Source organism: Phascolarctos cinereus, unplaced genomic scaffold (genome assembly GCF_003287225.1).
Source record: "Phascolarctos cinereus isolate Bilbo 61053 unplaced genomic scaffold, phaCin_HiC Scaffold_4;HRSCAF=312, whole genome shotgun sequence".
Taxonomy (NCBI): domain Eukaryota; kingdom Metazoa; phylum Chordata; class Mammalia; order Diprotodontia; family Phascolarctidae; genus Phascolarctos; species Phascolarctos cinereus.
The window spans coordinates 394,025,696-394,053,630 of record NW_027555847.1 but is presented as its reverse complement, the minus strand read 5'-3'; the positions used below and the strand labels follow the sequence as shown (position 1 = coordinate 394,053,630).

The window sequence follows — 27,935 nt, the reverse complement described above, 5'->3', positions numbered from 1 at the left end:
ATCATATCCCTACAAACATAAATTAACAAAATAGAAAAGGAAATGATTAATTAATTGAACATGCATTTTAAAAACTGGAAAGCCAATAAATGAGCAAACTTAAAATAAGCCCAAAAGATATGTTTAAAATCAGATAAATAGATGATCTGAAAACAAAAAACTCACAAAAAATACAAAATTAAAAGCTGGTTCTTTGAAATGACTAATAAAATTGATAAACCTTTAGTCAATCTGATTTGAAAAAAGCAGTCAGAAAATCAAATCAACAAAATAGCAAATAAGCAGGGTAAAATCACAACAAAACTAGAAGAAATAAAAAAGGATCAACAGAATTTATCACAGTTAACATGTTAACAAAACTGAGATAACAAAAGAAACAGAAATATAAAGTAACTAAAAGAACACACAAAATAAAAGATCTTAAATAATACAAATCCAGAAAAGGCACTACCAAAGAGGGAAAAAAAACCACCTGGTTGTGGATTCATGAAATACTTTTATCAAATTTAAAGAACAATTAATACCCACATTATGCAAATTATTCTCAAAAACTGAAAAAGAAAGCACCCTACCAGAAACTTTTCATAAGACAAAAGCAGTCCTAACACCTAAACCAGAGGATAAACTACAGAACTATAGACCAATATCATTAATGAATAATGACTCACAAATTTTAAATAAAAATTAGTCAAATATAGTAATTTATTCAAGAAATTATTCCTCATAATAAAGTTGGATTTATACAAGGTATGTAAGGATATGGTTCAACATTAGTAAAATAATCAACATAACTATTCATATTAATGACCAAAACATTCAAAATCACAGAATTATCTCAATAGATGCAGAAAAAGCTTTTGACAAAGTGCAATACTCAGCTATACTAATAAATAAATGGATGGAAAAATAAATAAAAACTTATAAAATATAGGCAGAAAGGGACTTTTTTTTAACATCAGAAAAAGTATATTTAAAACCAAAAGTAAGTATCACATAAAACGGGAATACACTAGAAGCTTTCCTGATACATACAGGAGTAAATGAAAGATGCCCACTCTCCCCACTATTATTTGCTAGTAATACAAAAAGGCAAGAGAAAAAAATTGATGTAAAGACAGGTAAAGAAAAGACAAAACTATTACTATTTGATGATGACATGATGGTTTTTAATTAGTAAATCCTAGGGAATCAAGAAAGATACTAATTCAGACAGTAGATTCAGCAAAGCTGCAGGCTATGAAATAAACCTCCAAAAATCAACTTCATTACTATAAAATAATAACAAAATCAAAGATACAATAATAAAAAGGGAAATCTCTTTCTAAATAATCACAACACGAAAAAAGATCTGGATATCTATCTACTAAAGCACACAAAATACTCGTACAGATTCAATTCCAAAGAGCCACTTAAAGCAATGCCAATTGTTCCTTAAAGTAATACAGAACAACTTAAATAGCTCACGGTGTTGTACTGTGCCCAGATAATAAAAATATACCAAAGATAATTCATATTTTAATGATATGCCAATCAAATTATCAAAGGGGTACTTATAGAATTTAATAAATGATGAACAAAATTCATTTGGAAAAATTAAAGACCTAGAATATCGAGGGAAACGATGAAAAGAAGTAGGGATGAAGGAGGGATAGCACTTTCAGACCCTAACCTAAACTAGAGAGTAAAGCAGCAGTTATCAAAACCATCTAGTATTGGCTTTAAAAAACAGGCAGATCAATGGAACAAACTAAACATAGGAGAATCAGAAACAATGGAAGTTAATAACCTAATATTTGACAAACTGGAAAACATAAAAATTACTTAGGAAGAACTCCTTATTTGATTAAAAAAAATACAACCTACTGTGAAACTAGAAAGTAATCTGGCAGGAATTACACTTTAACCAAAATCTTACCCCATATTTCACAAAACATTTTAAATGGTTATGTTAGTATTAAAGATCAGACTATAAAAAAAGCTAGAAGAGAGGTAGATAATATATCTCCTAAGCTATGGACTGGAGATGTATTCTTAATCAAAGAATAGAGGCAATTACAAAAGATAAAACAGGCAACTTAGATCACATGAAACTTCAAAACTTCTCCACAAACAAAATCAATGCACCTAGGACAAGAAAGGAAGTGGTCAAATGGGGGGGGGGGAATCTTTGTATCAAATTTCTCTTACAAAGGTTTGGTATCTAAGATATATAAACAACTAACAGATAAGTATATAACCAACAGATAAGCAAAGAACATGAATAAACAATTCTCAAGAGAATTGCAAACTAGTAAAAACCATATGAAAGAATGCTTCAAAACACTAACAGAAATGCAAATCAAAACAACCTTAAGGTTCCACCTCATACCCAGCAAATTGTCAAAGATGACAAAGTTGAGAATAATCAGTGTTGGACAAGTTATAGAAAGACAGACACACTAGTGCATTGTTAGTGGAACTGTGAAATGGTATAACCATTTTGGAGAATAGTTTGGAATTATGCAAATAAAGTGACTAAAATACCCATACCCTTTGACCCAAAGATTCCACTACTAGGCTTATATCCCAAGGAAGCCATTAATAAGAAGACAATTCCTCATATACACCAAAATATTTCTTACAGCATTTTTTGTGATAGCAAAGAATTAGAAACAAAGTGGATGCTCACTGACTGGGGAATGGCTAAATAAATTATGGTACATATATGTACTGGAAAATTACTATGCAATAAGAAATGATGAATGTGATGAACAGAAAGAAACATAGACAAATCTACATGAACTGATTCAAAGTGAAATAAGCAGAGCCAAGAAAATATATACACAAATGTGTACAATAATGTAAATGGAAAGACACACACACACACACACACACACACACACACATATAAATAAATGCAGCAAAATAATAGAAAACAAGCATGACTCAAAAGGACAGCAATGAGAAGACATCTCTACTCCATTCCTTTGCAGAGGTGGGAGATCCACAAGTGTTGTAAATTGCACATATTTTCAGACTTTTTTGATGTACTGATTGGATATACTTATTTTTTTCCCTTTTATCTTCTCTGGCTTTAAAAAATATTATTTGTTTACATGCGATGATTCTCTGAGAGAGAGAGGGCTGCCAGGAGAAATTATGGTGATATTAAAAAAAACCCCACAAGACATCAATAAAAACTTATTTGAAAAAGAAACAATGAATTAGGAGTAGCAATAGAGAGTCCCAAGTTACCCATACCTATAACCTCAGGGTCACAGTGGATTATATTCTCTACATACAATCATTCACTTACTTTCTCTGTAATTTCTTTAGCCTCTATCCTTTTCTGTTACCACTGTGACCTGCATAATTAAGGACTTCATTATTTTTTTACCTGAATAATAATAATAACAATAACAATAATAAATCTTATACCCCAATGCTATATTTAATTCTGAATGCATGCTCTGGTCCCATTACCACACTGTTTGAAAACCTGCAATGGTTCCCCATCGACAAAGTGTTCCTCTGAAATTCAAAGTTTTCTGTTCTTCACTGACTTCAAAAAATACTTCCAACCTCATACAGAACTACTTTCTATCTTTTGAATGTGTCAAGTGATTTCCCACCTGCACACCTTGGCTCATACCATTCCCTAAGCCTAAAATACCCTCCCCACAGTCTTTGACTTTTAAAATCCACCCATCCTTCAAAGATTAGTTCAAAGGTTAATTTCTCTGGGAATCCTCCCCAATCCCACCCAACGGAAGGGATGTTCTTATCTTAAAAACTGTGATTTTTGATTCCCTTGCCATGTCTTCCTTTATGTTACAGGTGTTTGTTCACTTTCCTAATAAATCCTAAGGCTCTTGAGGACAGAGAATGTGTTTTATTTCTCTTTGTATCTCCCTTTAGTGGCACAATACTCTGCACATAGTAAATACTTAATGTTTAATGAATGCATGGATATATGAAGTAGCTGAGTTATATTTGACAGTCTAATAAGTAGCATACTCAGGTACCATACTAAGGATGACTGACTACTTGTTTGGGCATAGTAATTAATATCTGGACAAAGTGAGTTCCCTTTAAAATACCCCTTTTCCAGGCCTCATTTCTAAAATATATAGAGAATTAAGACAAGTTTATAAGAACACAAGCCATTCCCCAATTGATAAATGTCAAAGGATATGAACAGACAGTTCTCAGATGAAGAAACTAAAGCCATCTATAGTCATATGAAAAAATGCTCTAAATCGTTATTGATTAGAGAAATGCAAATCAAAACAACTCTGAGGTACCACATCACACCTATCAGATTGGCCAACGTGACAAAAAAGGAAAATGATAAATGTTGGAGAGGATGTGGGAAAATTGGAACACTAATACATTGTTGGTGGAGTTGTGAAATGGTCCAACCATTTTGCAGAACAATTTGGAACTATGCCCAAAGGGCTACAAAAATGTGCATACCCTTTGATCCAGCAATAGCACTTCTAAGGCTATATTATATCCCAAAGAGATCAAACAAATGGGAAAAGGACCCACATGTACAAAAATATACATAGCAGCTCTTTTTGTGGTGGCAAAGAATTGGAAATTGAGAGGATGCCCATCAACTGGGGAATGGCTGAGCAAGTTGTGGTATATGAATGTAATGGAATACTATTGTTCTATAAGAAATGATGAACAGCCTGACTTCAGAAAAACCTGGGAAGACTTATATGGTCTGATGCTGAGTGAAGTGAGCAGAACCAAGAGGACTTTGTACACAATAACAGCCATGTTATACAATGACTAAGATTGTTAGACTGAACCTTTCTCAGCATTATGAGGACCTAAGACATCTCCAGAGGCCTTGGGATGGATAATGCTGTTCACATTCAAAGAAAGAACTATGGAAGTCGAATGCCATCACTTATTTTTACCTTCTGTTGAGTTTTGTTTCCTCTTTCTGATGGTTCCTCATATTGGTTTTAATTTTTACTTACAACTTCACTAATGTGAAAATATGTTTAATGGGTATGTAAATGTAAAGCCTATATCAGATTGTGCACCGTCTTGGGGAGGGTGGGGGGGAGGAAAAGGGAGAAAAATTTTCAACTCAAAAGCATATGGAAAAAATAAAAAAATTTAAATAAAAATAAATAAAAATAAAAAAATAAAATTCCCCTTTCCCATCTGCCACCTCATGAGGATTCTTACACGTTCCTCATTTATTACATATAAGAAGAAATAATATGGTATTCATTAAAGCTATTCTCTCAAAAAAGAATCAACAGTCTAATCTGGAAACAACTCATAATTTGCCCAGTTCAGACTAACTCAACAGTTCCTTTTACTGAGCAATCCCCATTTTCTCCTAAGGTCATACAGATATGTAACTCCTTGGATTCAAACCCAAATGGGCAGGCTTCAAGCAAGACTTACCTCATACCAAGAGGGAAAGGAAACAAGTACATTTTCATTGTGTCAGGCACCGCACTAAGCATTTTCCAAATGCTATCTCATTTGATCTTCACAACAACACGGACCCCATTTTACATGTGCGGAAATTGAGGTAGAGAGAGAATAAATTACTTGCCCAAAGTTATGTATCTGGTAATTGTTGCTCTGTATTTCAAAATTTCACGTAACTATCCTTTGCTCTCCCAGCCCTACTTGTAAAGCCTTAGTCTAGACCCTCGTCATTTCATCTTATACTGATACAAACTCCTCTTAAACAGATTCCTCATTCCACTTCAATCAACACTTAATTTTGCTTCCACCCTTATATTTTTGGCAGCATCATCCACCTCCTGCAAATGATTTCTCATAAAACCACAAATGAAGTCTAGCATCCTCACCAAAGGGTTTCAACAGACTACCTCTCTTCTCTTATCTCTTCCTAACCCTTCCACAATTCTCCAGCAAACCTGCTGAAATCTCTTCATCCAACCACCATATCTCTAAGTCTCATAGCAAGACTTTTCCCTTCTCCAAACCTAACAAAGTATCTCCCTTAAAATCATTTTTTCTCTGATTCAACTTAAGAAGCCTTCACAAAAGAGATGGGATTTAATAAGGTATTTCACTGGTACAAGAGAGATGACTTGGAAGAAGATATTTTAAGCACATGAAACAACTTGAGAAAGACAGAAGAGGCAGAAAACCAAATAAAATGTAGTTTCAGTAGGTGAGCCTCCAAGTAGATAGAGTAGAATCTAGAAAATGAAACAAGGGAAAAGATGCAATCTAAAATATAATAATAATAGCTGCCATTTAGCAATTTTGCAAAGATTTTATATATATATATATATATATATATATTTTTTTATATATATATATATTATATATGTATATAAAGTCTCATCAGCAATGACTATTTCAGAACCACATGTAAATAAGGAATAAAAACTTCATAATAAATGTAGCATGTGTGGGTATATGTATTTATGTATGTGTGTATACAGATATATATGTTGGCTAAAAAAGTCATTAATTTTTTTTACAGTAATATACTGGACATGAAAATTACTTCAAGTTTAGAACACATATATTTTGAGAACTATCTCAGTACACCTTTATGTATTCTTCATGCTGTTTGTTATGAAAAACAATATTTATAAAGACAAGGGCAGTGATATTGTTAATGTAGAATTACTTTTAAAAATACCATAGCTTCTAAATATAAGACCCAAAATTTTTATTTATAATTTGACCATTTTACAAACATATATACTGCAAAACACCTCATCTAGACAGTTATGCTCTTGAGAAGGAGACTTTTTCTCTGAGGTTAACCCCAAAGTACTTGGTACTGTGTTAAGCACACAGTAGATAGTCATGTATATGTAATCAATGACATATATTTGCTGCTCCTCAAATAAGTTTAGAGAATTAGAATAATGAACAAGCAGTTACCTTAAGCACTATTCTAGAAATCAGCTTATTTTATGATGCATATAGTTGCTTTTTATAATAAAGATCTACTAAACCTTCTTCAGAATCTGTGCCTATATCACTTCACTACAAACCATTTCTAAAAATTTATTAGATGTAATAACTTACATTTATATAGCTCAGTAAAGATTTGTAAAGCACTTCATGTACATTATCTCATTTAATATTCACAACAACCTATGAGTTAAATATTAGGTCACTATTATTCCCATTTCACAGATGAGAAAAGCAACATTCCGAGAAGTTAACTTGCCCATGGTCACACAACTATTAAGTATCAGAAGCAAAGCTCGAGCCCAAGTCTCTCCTGACACCAATTCAAGAGCCATTTCCTCTGTACCACCAGCCTCTCCATATTCCCTTCAAGCACACTGCCATAAGCCAAGATAGGAATAAATGAGAGATTCTTTGGTCACCCTTTACCTTGATATATCTTTATGTCTAAGTATGTATATAAATATAGAATATATACAGAAACTTTTTGTGTCTAAAAAAGATCCTTTATTAATAAAACATTAGAAATACTGGTAACTAAAATAAGCAAAGAAGGCTATTTTTTTTTTGGTGAAGCAACTGGAGTCAAGTGACTTGCGCAGAGTCACATACCTAATAAGTGTTATGTGTCTGAGGCGGATTTGAACTCAGGTCCTCCTAGCTCTAGGGCCGGTGCTCTATCTACTGTGCCACCTAGCTGCCCCAAAGAAGGTTAGTCTTAAAAAGAGATCATGTCATGCTAATAAAGGCAATTCTAGGATTCTAGCCAAAAATCAAAAATCAAGCAGCTGCCTAGTTAGCCAGGTTTTGTTTTTGATTTTTTAATGAAAAGTTCTTAGAAACTGATAATGAAAATTTGTCTGCTCTATGAATAAGATTTCATAAAGCTCTATATGCATTCATAAAATAATAAGAAATGTAATGACAAATTAATATATGTGTATGCATAAACACATAAACAAGGTATACATATGTTAGCATGGAGCAGAGGTAGAGAGCCAGGAAGACCTGAGTTCAAGTTCTGCCACTAACACATACTGGTTGTGTAAGCGTAGGCAAGTCACCTCTCATTGTTCTAGGCAATTCTCTAACAAGGCTGAAGTGTCGAACAGAGAAAAATGGGGGCTACTAAAACTTAGATAAGGATCTCTGCAGGGATATATTGACTTTAAAAAAATACATATTAACATGTTTTACTGTAGTTTTATTTATCTAGTTAATTATTTCCCAATTACATTTTATTCTGGTTCCAGAAACACTCAGGAAAGTCTAATGCTTCTTCAGAGAACATGCCAACCTGCATTAGCAGGGGGAGTTTCCTTAATAAAAGCTCCTTGTAACATTGAAATCACAGCTCTAAGCAAATATACAAAACCTTCATAAAGACCTTGTGAAAATTTTACGGCATAGTAAACTACAGATATGGAAATGTTCTATAAACTGTATTTAAAGGCAAACAGAATTTTCTCCTCATAGTTGAAAAGGACTTAAATTCTGCTAGTTACACAATATAGTTTATCTTCTCAATCGAATTCAAGAAACATTTATTAAGCATTGCGCTAGGCACTAAGGGAACACAGATGAAAACTAATACAAACCTTAGCCTACAGGGTCTTCTTTGAGGAAAGCATTTTTTAAAACTTTTGTCAGCTCTGAAATAAGTATACAACTGCAGAACTATGCCATTTGTCCTAAACTTTAATAAAATTTCTTTTAAACACCATTTGCTGTTTCTTTTTGTCATATCTAAAATCTAAATTATTAAAATTCAAAACTTCATAAAAACTTTAGGAAGACCCTGCATAAGCAAGCCAATTTTCTAAAGAGTTCAAAATATAGTTCACGGGACTCAGGGCCCTTAATGGTCATCTAGTCCAACTCCCTTATTTTATAGATGAGAAACCTGAAGCCCAGCCCAGCAGTCAGCATTCAAACCTGGGTCTCCAAAATGCAGGGCTCTTTCTATGAAACATGTTGTTAGAAAAAAAAATTGCCAATTGGACAGTATGTGTGACACAGACCACAACCAACATTCAATAAGCATCAGTCACTGTAAAATACCTTGCAAATTATGAAATTCAGGTACAGCACAGTCTTTTTTACTAGCACTTGTAATCCCAGGAGGCTTACTTAAATCCAATTCACATTTGGCAATCAGATTCAGAACAGCTTCATCTTCTGCATCCATGACTGAACACTTCTTTGTTAGGGAGTCAATGTATTTTGTTCTGGAATGTCGATCTCTACCAAAGAAAGCAAAATTGTTCATTATAACTTTATATCAGCACTAGATGGTACACTGGACCTGGAGTTAGAAGATTCATCTTCCTGAGTTCAAATCTGGTCTCAGACACTTACTAGCTGTGTGACTCTGGGTAAGTCACTTCATCCTGTTTGCCTTAGTTCCTCTTCTGTAAAATGAGCTGGAGAAGAAAATGGCATATCACTCCAGTATCTTGCCCAAGAAAACCCCAAATGTGGTCATAAAGAGTCGGACACAAATGAAACAACTGAACAACAACAACAATCAGCACTATTCTCTACAGCAGTGGTATCAGATACCTGCTGCAACACCCTAGAGTGAAGTCCAAACCAGATTAAAATGTAATTGGGAAATATTTAACAAAATAAATAAAAAGTACAATATAATGCATATGCTATTATGAAGTTTTCTAAGTCACTATGTAGTTGCACGGATCCTTATGTAGGGCTTAGTGGCTCTGTTTTCTATTTGAGTTTGACACCACTGTTCTATAGGATAAAGATACTGGCTAGGTAGGATTTTTAAACAAATAAATAAACAAGTAAGTACATAAAATTAATATCATATTGCTCATTTTCTCAACAGGTGGAGGAGGGGCTAAAGAGAGGGAGAGAATTTGGAGCTCAAAATTTTAAAAACATTATTGTTAAAAATAAATAGGATTTTTATTACTACTGTTATTATCTAGTATTAATTTGAAAAACTTTCTCTTTGCATAGTTGACTCAGTTTCATTGGTAAAAAAGAAGATTAGATTATATGGTCCTCCAAGTTATCTTCTAAATTCTATTGTTATTTACTTTGTTATTCTTAAGCACAGGAAAATCTAAAGACATTAAAAGTGTAGGAATTTGATTTACACTAAGTTCACACAAAACAAAGTTGACAGCTTATAAAATGCTCTCCTCAAAGCACTCTTTTGTAGTATTATTATTCCTATTTTACAGAAAATGAAATATTCAGTCCATGGTCACTCAGTTGAAGCCAGGGTTCAAACACCAATCTCCCCTGATTCCAAGTTCAGTACTACTTACACTATACCAAGATGCCAACTGTATGAACTTCCAACCAGACAAAAGTAACCTAAAAAGCATTAGATAGGGCACTGCCAAAAGACATAATCATCCCTGCCTGCTAGGACATTTTAAATGTACTACCTTCCATCATTAAAGAAACTGCTGATATGAAAAAAGATAATAATAACATCCACTTCACAGAGTTATGGTGAGGATCAAATGAGACAACACATGTAAAACACTTTCCAAACCTTAGAGTGCTATATAAATGTTATTACTCCTAGCATTATTAAACCCTTTAATCAAGTGAATTTTGCTTCTACTTTGTTTTTAACAAAAATAATGCTTTGGCAGTTTGATGGGCATAGCATCAAATATGTAAATAAATTTAGGCAATATCATTATTTTTATCACATTGGCTCTACCCAACAGTGAACTAATAATATCTTTCCAATTGTTTCAGTCTTCCATTATTTTTATATACTGTACAATATTTTGTATATATTTAACATTTGTTTAATATTCCTCATTGAAGTATCTTGGTAAACATGGTACTCAAACACTTCATGCATTTTGCAGCTATTTTCAATGGAATTTTTCTTTTTCTGGTTTCTTGATGCTTTTTTAAAAAATTACTTCATTAAAAATACTCATAACTTTGGTGATTTTCATAGAGTTGCAAAATTTGAGAGAAGGATCTCAGCAATTATCTAATATAATCCATTCACAAAAGGAATTCCCACTTCAATATAAGACCTCTGAGAGGTAACCTCCTGCATCTGAAAGAACCTTATTTCATTTCTGGACAACTCTAATTCCTAATGTTAAGCCCAAATTGGCCTCTTGCACCTTCTACCCACTGTTCCTGGTTCTGCCCTCTTGGCATAAATGAAACAAGTTTAGTGCCTCCTCCATTTGAAGTCAGTTAACATGTCCCTGTGAGACTTCTCTTCTCCAAGTTCATTCTACTAATCCTCATGTTATGAACAGAAGGCTCTTCAGAATTCTAGTAGCCCTTCTCTGACACTTTATAGCTTATGAATATCCTTAAACAGTAGCGCCCAGAACTGAACACAATTGAACAAAATACTCCAAAAGAGGGAGGTCTGACAAGGACTGAGTACAATGAGACTATCACTTCCCTCTTGGTGGAAGTTATGCAATCCAAATAATCATATAAACAGCAAAAACCAATAAAAAAAAATTTATGCATATATTGTATTTTTTAATACACATAGACACATAAGGATATATTGGGGGGAGGGGGTGTATTTGTGTGTATATGTCTCCGTAGACACAGAAAAGGCCTTTGACAAAATATAGGAGTTTATTTTTAAAATGATGAAATACATGGGCATAGAAGGAACCTTCTTTAATGTGATCAGAAGTATTTGAGAAATTTGAATATACAATTATATTAATTGCTTTGCTAATGTTGCAATATCCTTGCATCTCTGTTAAAAATCTAACTTGGTGATGGTAAAAAAAACCCGTTGGCTATATTACCATAGTTCTCTTTGCAAACATTTCATTTAAAATATTTTTGCATTGACATTCATTAGTCAAAATTGTCTACAATTTTGTTTCTTTGCTTTATGCCTGTCTGGTTTGTGTATCAGCATAATATTTGTCTTATAAAAAAGAGTCTAGTAGAGTGACTTTTTCTCCAACTTAAAAGTAATTTTATAGTTTTGGTATTAATTGCTCTTTAAAGATTTGATAGAATTAACTTGGACTAAGAGTATGTGCTTTGTTTTTTTGGTCTTTTTCCAAAATTGGGTTAAGATTTCATTTCTCATTTTGTTATTTTGAGTACTTTATATTTTTGTAGACACTAATCTTGTGTTTCAGCATATTTGTCTTATAAACAGGAGTTTATTAGAGTGCTTCTGGTAATTCTTTTTATTTTCTATTATGTATTTGTAGGTATGTATATATACATATACATACATATACACATACAGACACACACACATGTAAATTTTTGCATTTTTATTTGAGCAATTTGCTTTTCCCCTCTCCCCTTTTTTAGCTGAATTTACTAAAGGTCTATCAATTTTGTTAGATCTTTAAAAAGCAGCTCTTAGTTTTATCATTTCAAATCTTTTAATTTTCAATTTTATCTATTTTTTTAAATTTCTAGATTTGATCTTTGTACTTCTTTTTAAGTTAATCTTTCTAAGTTTCAAAATTGAACAATCATATTACTAATGCTCTTTTTATATTTTGTTAATGTTTTCAGAGATAGTTTTGTCTCTACAGACTTCTGCTACATTTTGGAATGTTGTCTCGTAGTCATTTTCTTTAATGTTATTCGTTAATCCTATAATTCATTCCTTGATGCATTCATTATTCAAGATGTCATTAGTCTTTATTTAGTTATATATCTTGCTTATGTTCCCTATATTAATCACTATTTTAATTTTAGTATGATTTGTAAAAGATTAGTATATCTGCCTTTTTTTATATTTATATATTTCTAATACATGATCAATTTTTGTAAAGGTACCTTGTAATTCTGAGAAACATTTACACTCTTTGCTATTCCCACCCAGATGATACCATAAATCTTTTGAATCTAGTTTTTCAAATGTTTGTTTTCCATTTTTGTTCATGTCTGTTAGATTTACCTAATTCTGAAGGAGGAACATTAAGTGCTTCTATAATTCCTATGCTAGAATCTGTCTTTGTAATTTGGTTTTTCCTTTAAAAATTTATACACTGAATTATTTTGTGCATATATGTGTGTGTGTATTTGTGTATCGTTTCACTGTCTGTGGTGCCTTTAAATATTATGTAGTTTCCCTGTTTTTTTGCTTGACACCGTCTGACTGAAATCATGACAACACCTGCTTTTTGTAATCACTTAATGTTACCATTTATAAAGCTCTTTAAGGTTTGCAAAGCACTTTACACATTTAATCTCATTTGATCTTCACAACAACCCTGTAAGGTAGATGCTCTCTTTATTCCCATTTTACAGACAAAGAAACTGAGTCAGAAGTTAAGACCTCATATGTAGTAAATTTTGTTTCAACCCCTCAATGTCACTCAAAATATATCTTAGTTTTCATGTGTTTCATGTATGTAAGAGATTCTTTTCTAAAAAAATCCATTCTGCCATTTTCTTTTGTTTCAAAGAGGAACATTTAAAGTTATATTTACAGACTTGTTTCCTTCTCATTAATTCTTTTGTACTGATTTTTCCCCTCCACCTTCATTAAGCTGATTTAGTTTGATCAGCTTTGCTTACACAAATTTCTTCCCAGTTTCTCTCATCTCCTGTTACCATGCTCTACCCTAAGTTCTATGAGTTTAATTATTATTCTTTTTCACCATTTTTCCCTTCCCTTCTCCAGCCCAAATAAGAGTTTAGTTCAGGATCTACCCTATCCCATTCCTATCCACTCTAACTTGAGTAATGTACTTAAATTAAATTAAATTTAAGGCACCTTTTCCCAAGAAAGATTAATTTACTTTCTCTCTATACTCATTTCCTTTTCTTTCTAGACTATTCTGAAATTTAATCTACTATTCATATACTTTATGCTTATGTTTTGTTTATTCCCTCTATGTCCTTCATACAAAGTAGGTTTTCTGAAAGACAAAAACTTTGTTCACTTTCTGTACAGTTTATTAATATGACTGCCTATCCCATTTGTTCCTCTCTTTCCCTTCTCCCAGGAAGGAATATGATTCTAAGAAGGCTAATAATACTTAAGCACTCCTTCTGAAACTCAAAACGGGGACCTTACCACTTCATCTCCTCAACTTTCTTGCAAGGATATCTCCATAATCCCCTATAATTATCCCTCCTAGTGAAGGACACAGCTTCTTTTCCCTCACTATATTCTTGTCCACATACACTGCTTTCCCTTACTCTCCTGCATCCCTAGAGGCATTTTAAGGGACCAAAAACACTTCACTTCTCCTGTCTAATCAAGGCAAGGTAGGAGCTCCTCTCTGCGCCCCTATGCCCTCTGCAATATTGATTTGCTCATGAGGAAAAGTGGGTTTTTAGCCCATATAACATTAATTTGATTGCTCTTCCCTGCCCTCAACTCCTTAGGAATTTTTTGTCCCTAGATATTTTCTCTTTAATCTCAACCCAAAGTTAAAGGGTTTTTGTTTGTTTGTTTAAATAGCCTCATCTTCACCAAGATGCATAAAGGCATTAATTTCACCACTTAACCTTTTTGTTAACAGTAGCATTCCCTCATTTTTTTTAAGTGTTTACATGTTAAATACTGTCCTCACCTCTTATTTCTTTTAAAGGAATGACTCAGGGTCCTTTTCGTTTAAAGTACACACTTTATCATTAATGATTAGGTTTGGCTGTGCAGGATGCGTTGTTTTAGGGAGCAATGATACTCCTTTTTATTTGATTCCTTATGGGCAAGGAATGTTTCTAAGTTACTCAAATTTGTATATGATAGCTGAATGCCTCTCTTTGCTTGTTGTGGGGTTTGATATTAAAATTCTTGAGGTTACCCATTACATTTCTTTGTGATTTAGGTAGGGGTTTCTCTCAGTAAATGATCTGTGAATTTAAACATTGCAACTTATGCTCTGTTTTCACTGCCACTGTGCAATTTTCTTGTATTTAGGTCATTTAATTCACCGTGACTTTCTGAGAGCTAATATTTTTAAACTATATTCATTTTTTTGGTCATTTTACCTTTTAAAGAAATAGTGTTCTTACTATGTTGTCACATAATTTAGTTCAGTTGCAAATTTTATTTTACCCTGTATTTGAGTTCCATATCAGCAATTCACTTTTTTGGAGTTTCTATTTTGAAGTTCTTCGTTGTATGTTCTAATTTTTTATTCTAGTTTTCCTAACTGACTTCTTTTTTGAATTTGATTTCCCTTGTAAATTTTGCCCTAAGTTCTACTCTTATTTCTCCTTTTTTAAGGCATTCTAACATTCTTTGCTGTTATAGTTCCATTTTTTTTTCTGTGGGTACTGCGTAATTTATTGTCTCAATGGTCATTTTTTGGCCGCTTCCTTTTATAGAAACATATTTATTCATTATGTTCTAACTTTCTGGATTTTTTGCTCATTGTTCCTTCTTTCTCCATAATTCTCATTGCTAATTTTTCTCCCTGGGGGGTTCGGCAGTTCCAGGTAACATTGTTTCTCAACGCTTTGGTTCCTCCCCACAAGCTGCCACTGGTTTTCTTCCATTCTGACTATGGAAGACTTCCTTGGAAAGGGAGTCCTCAATTACCTCCGTAAGTATTTTGTGAGGGAGAATATCTGACTACATCCTTATCAAGTGGAAACTTTATAAAGAGGTGACTACAATGGGGTTACGCTCTCTCTTTTCCTTGGGGGAGCCTCTCTTGCTGACATATTAATGATGTGTGTTCCCTATTTCATCCCACCTTAAGCCCTCGTTGCTTGAATTCCCTATCACGAGGCTGGGCAAATTCAAAGCTCTCCTTTGTCAAGGTGGATTGTGGAGTAAGAATGAACCCCTGTCAAGAGAGCAGGCAGCCAAAGCTGTCATCAGTTGGTCATGCTGGCTATGGAGGAATAGGCCATTCTTGTGGCCCTCCTCTATTATTTCATTGTGAAGAACAATAAAACTGTACATGGTATTTACCTCGGGAGGTGATATTTCCTATCTTTTCTTATTACTTATTACATGCTATTTTTATTGTAATTTTAATGATTATATAAGCACATTTCTTCTTGTGAAGTGGTAGCAGTTTTTCTAAGAAGGAGTCACTCACTCTGCCACTACCAGAAGGTTTGTTGTTATTGTTGTTACTGTTGTTATTATTATCATCATCATTACTAGTGTCTAAAACATTGCTTGCTTCTAGTCCCAGCTTAGCAAAGTCACTTTGATTCTTTGGGCCAGATTGTCTTCAACTGTAAAAGATTATTGCCAATGTCTCTCCCAGATTTAAATTCAATGACTGACAATATAATTCATCCAGGGATTCCTAAGTATAGGAAAAAGCTGAGTTAGCTAATAATAATTAGGTTTCGGGCAGCTACATGGCGCAGTGTATAGACCACTGGCCCTGAAGTCAGGAGGACCAGAGTTGAAATCCGGCCTCAGACCAACCACTTGACACTTACTAGCTGTGTGACCCTGGGCAAGTCACTTAACCCCAAATACCAATAATAATAATAATAATAATAATAATAATATAATAATAATAAGGTTTTAACCTTATCAACCAAAAATCTTTAATAATCAACTTGGCTATATAACCCACAGCATAAGGATAATAAACGTTCATAAGAATGACCATGATGTTCCTTCTAATTCATCAAAAAGTAAGTACACTCAGCAGTTTTAGTTTTAGCAGTATTTTACTGTATTCTATTTTGGAGACTGGAAATCTGTGCACAGAATATAAAGAAAATATTACTGAGAATTAATCTGATTATTTCTTAACCATTCTGATAAACAGAGGTTATGTTTCCTGCTAAGGGATACTACTACAATAAAAGCAATCCCAAAACTCTTGTTTAGATTCCTCTATATATTAGGATTCTCCATAGGTGGAAAAAGCATTCATCACAGATTCCCATCTCAACCCAGAAACACAAAATTACAGTCAGAATTTACCTTACGGGTCTATTCTAGTTTTTAATCCCTGAGCTACGGCCTTTGTTTAATGTGGTACTAAGTAGGCACTCCTTCATAAGCATCTTGTTTCATTAATCCTTATATTGAGCTAAAATTGGAGCCTCTTTGTCATTTCTATATTAGTCCTAATTATGTTTGCTATCTGAGGCAATCTACTTTTGTCATTTTTGTGTTGTATCGCCAGTACCTAATACGTATCAGGCACTTAATAAAGGCTTATTGAACATGATATCCTTTCAAATATTTGAAAGCAGCCATCATTTCTTCCTTTCAGTCCTCTATTCCCAAGAATAAGCATCCTTAGTTCCTTCAATCAATCTTTATATAAAATGGTGCCCTCTCTTCATTATCCTTTCTGTACATACTCTCATTTGTCAGTGTCCCTCAAAGTGTGATGACTGGAATTTAACACAATAATCTAGGTATACACTCTAACCAATACAGAGTAGAAAAGAATTATTATTTTAGTATTAAAATATAATTCTGAGATATTATAACCTTTAAATTGGCAGCTAGCTTTAAAAAAAAGATATGGATATTGCAGTTGTGATATAGTACTGTATTTTTGAAAAATACAGCAAAATAAAATTATAAAATGAAAATTCCCTAAAAGTAGAAATTTGTTTCACTTTTTGTACTAGCATCCACAGCTCCCAGCACAGTGCCTGGCACATGGTAGGTGTTAAATGCTTACTAAATTGAGTGATACAATAACAGTTATTGTAAAACTGCTCATATTCTTTAACCTAATGATCACGCACAACTAGGATTAATGAGGGTGTTACTGAAAGGAAACAAAAATTTACTGGTGTAAAACATCCATAGTTATTCATAATAATAAAAGACTGGAAATAATTGACATATCTAACAAGTGAGAATGACAAACAGCTTATGAAAACAAATTAGCTACTACTAAGGCAAAAGAAATGACAAATCTAATATATATATGTATATATATACATATAACTATGGAAAAATTTATTATTAATTGATGCATAGTGAAGAATCAGAACATATACATATACACATGATTTCAACTACATAAAAATAATAACAGCAACATTTTTCAAAACACAGGAATTCAGGATGGAACACAGGAGAAAATTATCTTCTATAATTAGTGTAGTTTGGGGATTTTTTTAACTTTTTATTTGAAAATTTAGTTTTGAAAATAGTAATCAAGCTTTGAATAAATTTTTAAAGCATTTTAAAGACAGTGTGCTGTACTGCTAATACAGCCTAAAATTCTATTATTGTAGTCTACATCTATGGATCTAGAACAATGGTGGAAGATATTTTTCATGTGAACTTTTAGCAAGGGCCCAACCCTCGTAAATCAGAAAGGGTTTTGCAATGCCATAAAGGTATATAAAGTCCAGTAGCAACAAATTACTTCTATTCAATGATAGTCAAAAATACTACTTTAAAATAATAAAAGTGCATTACCTTTAGTCATTCTATAATTTGGACTTTCTAATGTCATTCCATGAATTAAGGAAAAAATTATTTGAGATGCCAATATCTTTCGGAGAGCCTTCATTAAAAATATATATTCAGCAGATTGAAGCATATTTTTTACCTCTTTCTTGCTTTTTTATGAACATGGCTAACATGGAAATGTTTTGTTTTCATATATATGTACATACATACATGTATACACACACATAAATGAGTATCACATTGCTTGCCTTCTCAATGAGTAAGAAAGGAGCTGGAGGGAGAATTTGGATAGCAAAGTAAAAAAATGAATGTTAAAAAAGAAATATAATTTTTAAAAAATATTATGTACTCATTTAACATTTTTAACTTGGGTCTAAATTTTTCTAATGTTTCCAAACTTAATTTTCTGAATATTCAAATGTTATTTCTGTTCATACCTTTCTGCTTTGTTTTTCAGTGAATTTGAAGAAATCTGTTTTGATTCAAATGTTTCTTCCATAGAAAAATGTGAAAGAGATGCTTTTCGTTCACTCTCTCTCACTAAACGATTATCTGGGGGAGAAAAATCCACACAATCAAATTATAAAGTTAATGAAAACAAATATATCCAAAATTGTTATATAAAAGGTAGTTTGGTAGGGAGGGCCCTGTTGAGGGGATCAAAAAAGGCTTCATGAATAAGCTTGAGTTACACTTAACGGAAAAAGAGGAGCTCTACCAGGGTGGGGAATCTGTGACCTGGAGGCCACATGTGGACTTGTAGGTCCTCAGGTGCAGCTTTTTGACCGAGTCCAAGTTTTACAGAACAAGTCCTTTTATTAAGGGGATTTGTTCTGTGAAATTTGGATCCAGTCAAAGGACTGCACTTGAAGACCTAGAGGCCACAGGTTCCCCACCCCTGCTCTACACTATAAAGCAGAGGTAAGGAAGGAACGCATTTCAGGCATGTGAGACAGTCAGTGCCAAGGCACTGAGACAGAAGATGTAGTGGCATGTATAAAAAAACCGAGAGGCCAGTTTGACTGGATCACAGAGAGAAAGAGAGTAGAAAGTAGAGTAATGTCTAATGAGGCTGGAGAGATAGATTAAAGTCTGGCTGTGTAGGGCTTTAAAAGATGAGTAGTCAGAGGAAATAAGGAATTCTTCCTAATTCCAGCTACCATACCCCAGCTAGAATAACATATCCAAGAGCTGAGGGGAGAGTTCAACAGTTCTTTTAAAGATCTGGAATATTAACAATGTGGATAACTTTATTCAAGTCTAATTTATGGAATGTGGAAGTAGTAGGAATAAAATGGAGATTCTGAGAAACCAAGTCTCCAGGTATCTAGTATACCCTCTCACTTTTACTAAAGAAATGAGTTGATATCTATCATGATGGAACCTATGTAGAACAAACCTAGGTCTAATTAATTTAACAAATATCAAAATCTTTTGCAAGCATTTTGACCCTCCCAATATTGTAAGTAACATAGCATTGCTTTCCTTACTTTAAGTGGAAAAACTAGGCCAAAAACATTACATCTTATCTTTCTGACTCATACTTCTATAGCAATTTCTATAGCAGATAGGGATGACTTTTAAGGCCTATGGTCAATTCCATTTTTTAATTAAATGCTAATTAAGGTTTTTCTTACAGAAGATCTCATATAGCATGTACTATAAATAAAGCAATATTTTTTCATTTATTTTGAAATATTTTAGTTCAAAAAAGAAAACTGTCTCTTTTCTTCTTGAATTTCACCAGTCTCTTCATACTACATTCTGCACAAGGTAATTGTGAGAAATGTACATTATATACTTTAAAGAATTTTCTTAGTTATTACTTCTTCTAAGTATGGGGGGAAAAAAGAAAATTTTGATCTGCCAGGGTTTTACTAGGCACTATGTGAATGAATTAATTACTGAAATATTTAAATTACTTTTGTTAAACAATTCAAAAAGTGAGTTTTACTCACTACTACCAAATCAAGGTCAAGGTCATGGGACCACTCTCCATATAGTTCAGTCAGATGTCCATTCTTACATATCCATGCCACAAAGAAACATGGATGAATACAATGGTCCAAATAGGGAGATAAAAGTAAATTCATTACCACAACTGAAAAAAAAAATACAAATCTGAATTTATTAATACCATCACCTTCACATAAAAAATAAAATATTATTATTCCATTTTTATATAGTATAATCATTTAGAAAAAAATTTAAATCTTTGATGAATATTGTTTGTCCTACCTAACTGTCTAAGTCTTGGAATTATATACACAAGAAAAAGACGATAATCAGGCTCATTCTTAGCTACAGGATTCAGTCGCAAGTCCACATCTTTTAGTACAGTTAACTGATGAAGCCGAAATACTTCTGTTAGTGAGGAAATATTATTGTAGTACAGATTGAGATTTTCTAATAATGTTAAGTATTCAATACCCTGTTAACAGAAAAAAAAAAGAAAGCAAAATCAGTTCATACTCTTTAAAAGTACTCCAATAAAGACATTTGCAAGTTGTAAATAAGTAAAAGATCACTAACACAAAGACTTCCACATAAAAATAAAAACTACACCTATTGAAACAGAAAGCCATTGCCAGAATGGGATTAAAGACAAAATGCTATCTTTGTCATATGGTGAATATCCAAGGAAGGGCTTTGATACAATAATGTGATATTAGGAAATTCAGTGTCACAGTCCTCATTTTTAAAAGCAGTCATCTTGTTTTCAATGTTTGTTTAAATATTTCTACAAATCTTCTTATGAATATAAAATTAGGGATAAGTTTCTTAATATTTTAATCTTGTATACAATAAAAGTAAAATTAATTCATTTTTTCATCTAAGACCTTTTCTTTAAGACATATGATCTCAATTAATGAGAACTCCAGTTTTGTTACTCCAAAACAGAGAATATTATTTCAGAATTTAAGACAGAAATACAGTACAAAATAAATACAGGGAATACAACTGTTTATTTGTAAAGGAAATTATGTTCTTAAACAATGTTGTTTTCTGCTACTTTAATCTGAATAGTAATAAAGTTTCTTTCAAATGAAAACAAACCAAAAATTTACCTCTAGACAAACCAATGAATTGCGTGAGAGATCTAGACACTTTAAACAAGTTAAATTCTTCAAAGAATTTCCTAGATGAGTAATCTTTTCTTGGTAAGTTCCAGGAATAGATAGTGACTGAAGTATACCTAAGAATAGAAAATTTTAAGATTATTTACTCTGCCCTAAACCAAACCTAAACTAAACCAAAATGTTGAGTACACTGAAGTATTCCACTGAAAGATCCATGCTATTGATGACATGGAGACTCTTCCCAGTGGTGCAGACAATGACGGACTTACACCTTACCATCCTGTGTGCTTCTTAAAGAATCTTAAAGAACTTTTAAGAGGCTTAACCCAAAACAGTTTCTGGTTATATCTATGGATATCACAACTGAGAAATCACAACACAACAGTGCACTGACATTGAAGATGATCGAACAAGAGTGAAGGAGCACTACAAAAAAAGTAATATTTTTATTTGGCTTTAGAATGTATCATATGACTTTTTAGCAATACCTTTCTAAAAGGTGTTTAATATAAGATTTGTATTTGACAAAAAAACCAAAATAATGGTAAAATGAGTCTGCCCAGCTACCAAAGGGAAACCTAGAACTAAAAATGGGTAACAGCAGCAATTTTTAGATTGATATCCAGGCAAATTCTTTATAAAATATTTCCATCCTCATTCTCTCTGCCCTCTCAGCCGCTTTGTACCCTATTGCCCCTACCTCATCCTAAGCAGCCTCTCTTCTCTTGGCTGCTATGACAATGTTCTCTCCTGGTTCTTCTACCTGTCTAACCCTCCTTTTCAAACTCCTTTGCTGTATCATCATCCATCTGCCTCCCCCTAAGCAAGAGTGTAACAAAGAGGATATTTCCAACCATTGAGTCAGGAAAGCCAGAAACACATCTCCCTAGCTATCTAATCCCTATGATCCTATTCCCTTCTTCATCTCAACTCACTATTACAAGACATTGATATAGCACGGATTGCCCTCTTTCACATGTATATTACTGCTAAACAACTTTACTACATATCACAAATGGATGATAAATTTATCCAAGATATGGAGATAAAAGATGTTATGATGGTCTCAGAACTTGCCAGATTTTCACCCCTGTAAAAACCTGCTGGCTATAACCAAGGCTAGATTTGGAAAAATAGACTACTAAAGGTATCCAATATGATAAAACTAAGGTTTCACAATGAATAAAACCATGTGTCAAAATGTTATGAACTCCATGCAAAGTCATATAAAACAAGTAAATGGAACAAAAGGACATATTGCATCCTAAACATTTTTAAAGATGTAAAAAATTTATTACATAAATTTATTTTACTTTGTTCCAGTTAATTTATACACAACCATACACATATTTTATGCCTTGCCTGCTATCTGTGATCAATGAACTGCTGAACAAGGTTCTCTCTGTTGTAACTTTGATCAATTGATGGGAAATACCATCTTGGAAAAGATCCTTTAAGGTGGTATTTACCTCTACTGGCTAGCATTTGCTCATCTGGGTCAGAATGCTCACAAACATCAAGACTAGTTTGACGAAAATGATGGGGAAATTCAGAAGCTGCTAAATGAAAAATGAGAATTCCACAGTTTACCAGCAGAATAGTTCATCCATCTCTAAGATGGCTACATTTATTTCCACCAAAAGTAAAGTACAAGCAAAGCTTAGTGAAATGCAGGATTCTTGGCTCAGTAAGAAGGCAGATGAAATTCGGTTTTAAGCTGATAATAACAATCCAAAGTGCTATTATGATGCCCTGAAGGCTATTTATGGGCCAAAGATTTATGGTACTACTACTCAGTGCTGATGGAGCCACACTGATTAGTGAGAAGAACATGATCCTAGAGAACTGAACACATCCTTAGTGTTCTCAACAGACCATTATCAATCAATACTGACACCACTGACCATTTACCTCAGGTAGACGTCCCTCCCTAGCTAAAGTTCCAACTGAAGGAGAGGTTTTGAACGCCATTAGGTTCCTTTCATGTGGCAAAGCAACTGGTGTTGATTCAATTCTGGCTGAGATTTAACAGTGTGTGTGTGGAGGGGGGCAGTTCACTGATCATAAAAAAGCTGACTGAAATTTTCCAACTTATATGGCAAAAGGAGGTTATCCCCTCAGGAGTTCAAGGACACCTCCAATACCCATCTATATAAAGGTAGAGGAAATATATTGTCCTGTGACAATGGTGGGGAGGAGTGGAGTCTCTCTCTTAGTTATTGCTGGCAAGATTCTTGCCAGAGTCCTCCTTAATAGGCTGATCCTTTACCTGGAAGATGAGTATCTACTTGATAGCCAGTGTGGCTTCAGACAGGGCTGAGGAATGGTTGATATGGTGTTTGCTGCCCAAAAACTTCAGGAAAAATACTAGGAGCAGAACAGAGGTCTGTACACAACATTTGTAAATCTGATCTAGGCCTCTGCCAGTTGTGAAGGCTTATGGAAAACTATGTCAAAACGTGGTTGCCCTGAGAAGTTAATCAGTATTGTATGTCAATTTCACAATGTATGTTTGCCTGAGTTCTGGATAATGGATGATGCTCTCATACTTTTCCAGTTAGCAATGGAGTGAAACAAGGCTGTGTGCTTGCTCCCATGCTTTTTAGCATGACGTTTTCAGCTGTTTTGTCAAACACCTGCAATGAGGACAAACACGGCATCAAGATCAGCTACCCCACTGATGGTAAATTCTTCAACTTGAAAAGGCTATAGCCAAGACTAAAGTGGAGGGAGTGTTAGTCATTTTTTTGTTTGTAGATAATAGTGCACTCAAAGCAACCTCTGAAGCTGACATGCAACAAAGTATGGATCAATTCTCTGCTGCTTGTGCTAATTCTGGCCTCATAATTAACCAAGAAAACACAGATGCTCCATCAGCCACCACCACACCATCCATACGTGGAACCATCGTTACAGCAAATAGATACATTTTGAATATTGTGGATAAGTTTACTTACCTTTGCAGTATACTTTCCAGGGATGTACACACTGATAACGAGGTTAACAAACTTGCTGCCAGAGCTAGCTCAGTATTTGGGAGGCTCCGAATGAAAGTGTGGGAGAGAAGAGGTTTTAGACTGACTACCAAACAGAAGGGCTACAAAACCATTGTGCTGACCTCATTGCTGTATGCCTGTGAAACCTGGACAGTATACCAGTACAATGCCAGGACACCAAATTGCTTCCATTTGAATTGTCTTAGGAAGATTCTGAAGATCACCCAACAGAACAAGACATCAAACACTGGGGTCCTTCCTCAAATTAAACTGCCAAGCATTCAGACTCTACTGCAGAAACAGCAACTCCAATGGGCTGGCCACATTGTTTGAATGCCTAATGCATGCTTACCAAAAAGACTATTTTATGGAGAACACACACAGGGGAAGCACTCACATGGTGGTCAGAAAAAGGGATACAAGGATACTCTCAAGGTCTCTCTTAAGAACTTTGGAATCATGTGACATGGGAGACAATGGCACAGGACCTCCCAGTACAGTGGTTCTTCATCAGAGAAGGTGCTGTGCTTTATGAACAAAGCAGAACGGAAGCAGCTCAAAAGAAACAAGATGCACAAAGTAGAGAATCAACTCCAAATGTTCACACGGACTATTTTTGCCTGACCTGTGTTAGAGCATTCTAAGCTCCTATCAGTCTGATCAGCCATCGTCGACATACTGTAACTTGATTCTAACGCAGTGATGTCATTTTGGTCCTCTTCAAGAACAAAGGACAACAACCAGCTAACCATAATCTAACTTAATGCACAAAAATGCTATTTCCTTTAAAAGAAATCAGATCACAAACTTACAAAGGTGGTAAAATTATTTTAAACTCCTGAAGACACTATCTATTAATGCCTTGAGTTCTAATAAATGTTGTCTTTCAGATGTATCTTCCTCCATATGCTTTCATGCATGCATCATTAGTCTTATCTCATCTGGGCAGCTAAATTGCATAATTTTGTCTTAAACCTTTCTCCTGATCAATATCCAGTTTCCAGAACTATGTACTCCAAGATATTTTGCTTTCCATGCTTCTGATTTCATTAAAACCTACTAAATGTCTCCAATGATACTTTGGGATCCACTGGATTGAAAAGGGAATGAATTCTCCAGCTGTGCAGCCATGAGAACTTCTTATTTTCTTATTTATGCGTCACAATACAGCCTCAGAGAGCATGAGTTTCTTAAGAATGACATCTCAGGCTGCTGACATAGTAAAACTTGTAGCCCACCCAAACCACTAGATCTTTTCCAGATAAACTGATGTCTAGCCATGCCTCCCCTATCTTGTACTGTGACTTTTTGAAATGTAAGGCTTTACATTTATCCCTATTAAAGTTCATAGTACTCAGCCAAAAGTTCTAGTCTGTCAAGATATTGTTAGTAATACTTTCCAACTTCTTGTCATCTTCAAATCTGACAAGCATTCCACCTATGCCTTTGTTGTTATTCAGTTGTTTTTTTAATAGTTTCTGCTTCTTTGTGCCCCTATTTGGGGTTTTCTTGGTCAAGATGCTGGAGTATCAAAATACTGAAGTAGTTTGTCATTTCCTTCTCCAGTTTATTTTACAGATGAGGAAACTGAGGCAAACAGAGTTAACTTCTGCATTGTCACACAGCTAGTGTCTCAGGCCACATTTGAACTCAGGCCCAGTGCTCTATACACCTCACCATCTAGATACTCCTCCACTGCCTTTATCCAAGTCAATGATAAAAATGTTAAACGGCACAAGAACACTGCATTGACATCAATCCATTAACGACTACTCTTTCAATCTGGCCACTCAAGCAGTTCCAAAGACTGAGAAATCAATCTACTTTGGACATTAGGCTTAGGAATCAAGAATATGTGGATTCAAATTTCACCTCAGAAACTTGTCTTCAGCAACTAGTACAGTGCCTAGCACACAGCAGGTGTTTCATAAATGCCTGTTGATTGTATGGCTTTACCTGTTTGTAGCTCCTAACATTTGCTTATCTCTAAAATGAGGGTGCTTGACTCAGTGGCCATTATAAACCTCCACAGGTTATTTTCTTTCTTTCTAGTAAGGGCAATTCATTATGGAGAAGCCAATGGCCACACAATGAATTCTAAGATATCTTCCAGCTCTAAATCTATCCTCTTATGATTCTAGATTAATGAAAATCACTCCACTAAATCTTTGCTAATCGAGAAGGTTCTAGTGACATTAAAGGGATACCTTTTTTTCAATTTTCAAACTAGCTACACTTCTAGTAACAAAGCTGGATCCTCTCTTACTTCTACTGTTCCTGAAAGAGGATTGGCTTCCATAGCACAGCTCCACTACAGCATATATGTCTGAGTGGGTATTTATAGCTCATTCCCTTTAACAAAAAACATTTCGCCCAGAAGAAAAATTAAACTTTCACATTTAAAAATCCAAATTGGATTAACCTTTTAAAAATCATTTCATAAAAAATCAACACCTTTTTCTATGTTCAGAGTGTCATATAAAGTACTTACAACTACAGGTGGTGCGTTTTTTAAAAAAAAACAAGTCCTTGGTCTAACCTTACTAACTCAGGTCAGTGTTCAGGCTTGAGAAGAAGCTGAGAGAAACTACAACTGATGCAAACGTACTTACCCCCCCGCCCCTTCAACCCTGTAATAAGTTAAATCACAACTGGTCTCGATTAAGTGACAGCCGGCTTCTACAAGTCACAACTGTCTGGTTTGCATTGCTGGGGCAAACAACGTGTTGCTGAGCGCACATGTTTATGTAAACACCAAGCTGCGTGGGGTAGGATGTATCTACGTGAGGGAGGGGAGAGGGCAACTAACCATGGGTAGCGGTTAGTAGGGGGGTGTGTGGAGGGGTGTACACATATGTGGCAGAGGGGCTTCTGTGTGTGTGTACTACATGCGTGACAGGGGCTGCTAATCGTGTGTGTACTACAAACATAAGTGGCAGAGGGGCTCTGCTAATCGTGCGCGTGTGTGTGTGTGTGTGTGTGTGTGTGTGTGTGTGTGTGTGTGTGCGCCCCGCCCCCTCGGGGGCGTTTTGACCCGAGGGGTTCAAGCCCACCCCGGCTCACGGAGCGCAGACTCCCACTTCCCGGAGCCGCTAGCCGTGGAAGGAAACGAGAAGAAGGTTTCCCGGGCCCGAGGCGGTGTGGAGTCAGTAGCTGCCCAGGTTACCTATATCGCGATGGCCGAAGCCGCTCTTCTCCCGGATCTTCTCCTCAGACAGCACTAACTTAGACGCCGTCGCCATTATTTTATTCAAACCGAGCGCGCCTGCGCCTACGCCTGCGCAGTGAGGTCCCGTCTGGTGCCTGGGAAGAGGCGTCGGGGCGGGCGATGCGCTGGGTTTCCTGGGAGGAGAGGGACTAGCAGCTCGGCGGGGGGGCGGGGGAGGCGTGAAAAAACCACAGGGCCTTTGGCTCGAATCCCTACTGTTAATTTCTGTCTCCCCTTAAATTATCACTTAGCCTTTTTGGGGTTCATTGTCCTCACCTGTAAAATGAGGCCAGATCGTCACGCCCTCAGAAGCGCCTGAAAAAATGAAACAGCCCCTTCCCTCCAGGTGCTTCAGTTTTGTTAGGTGAGCTAACCTGGGCACATACAAGCAATTACAAAATAAT

The 27,935-nt window shown here is 34.8% G+C and overlaps 1 protein-coding gene across 2 annotated transcripts in view; it reads right to left on the bottom strand.

Moving 5' to 3' along the window:
• CEP72 (centrosomal protein 72) overlaps nucleotides 1–27,589 on the bottom strand; it is a 68,914-nt gene extending 41,325 nt beyond the window's left edge. For both annotated transcript variants that reach the window (XM_020985663.2, XM_020985664.2), the window contains exons 1-5: nucleotides 27,490–27,589; nucleotides 21,316–21,443; nucleotides 20,486–20,678; nucleotides 18,685–18,799; nucleotides 8,980–9,161 (exon numbers count right to left, since the gene is read on the bottom strand). In XM_020985663.2, coding sequence (XP_020841322.1) covers nucleotides 8,980–9,161; nucleotides 18,685–18,799; nucleotides 20,486–20,678; nucleotides 21,316–21,443; nucleotides 27,490–27,565 — 694 coding nt within the window. In that variant the 5' untranslated portion in view covers nucleotides 27,566–27,589. The remainder of the gene's footprint in view (nucleotides 1–8,979; nucleotides 9,162–18,684; nucleotides 18,800–20,485; nucleotides 20,679–21,315; nucleotides 21,444–27,489) is intronic.
• Between the last annotated feature and the right edge of the window lie 346 nt (nucleotides 27,590–27,935).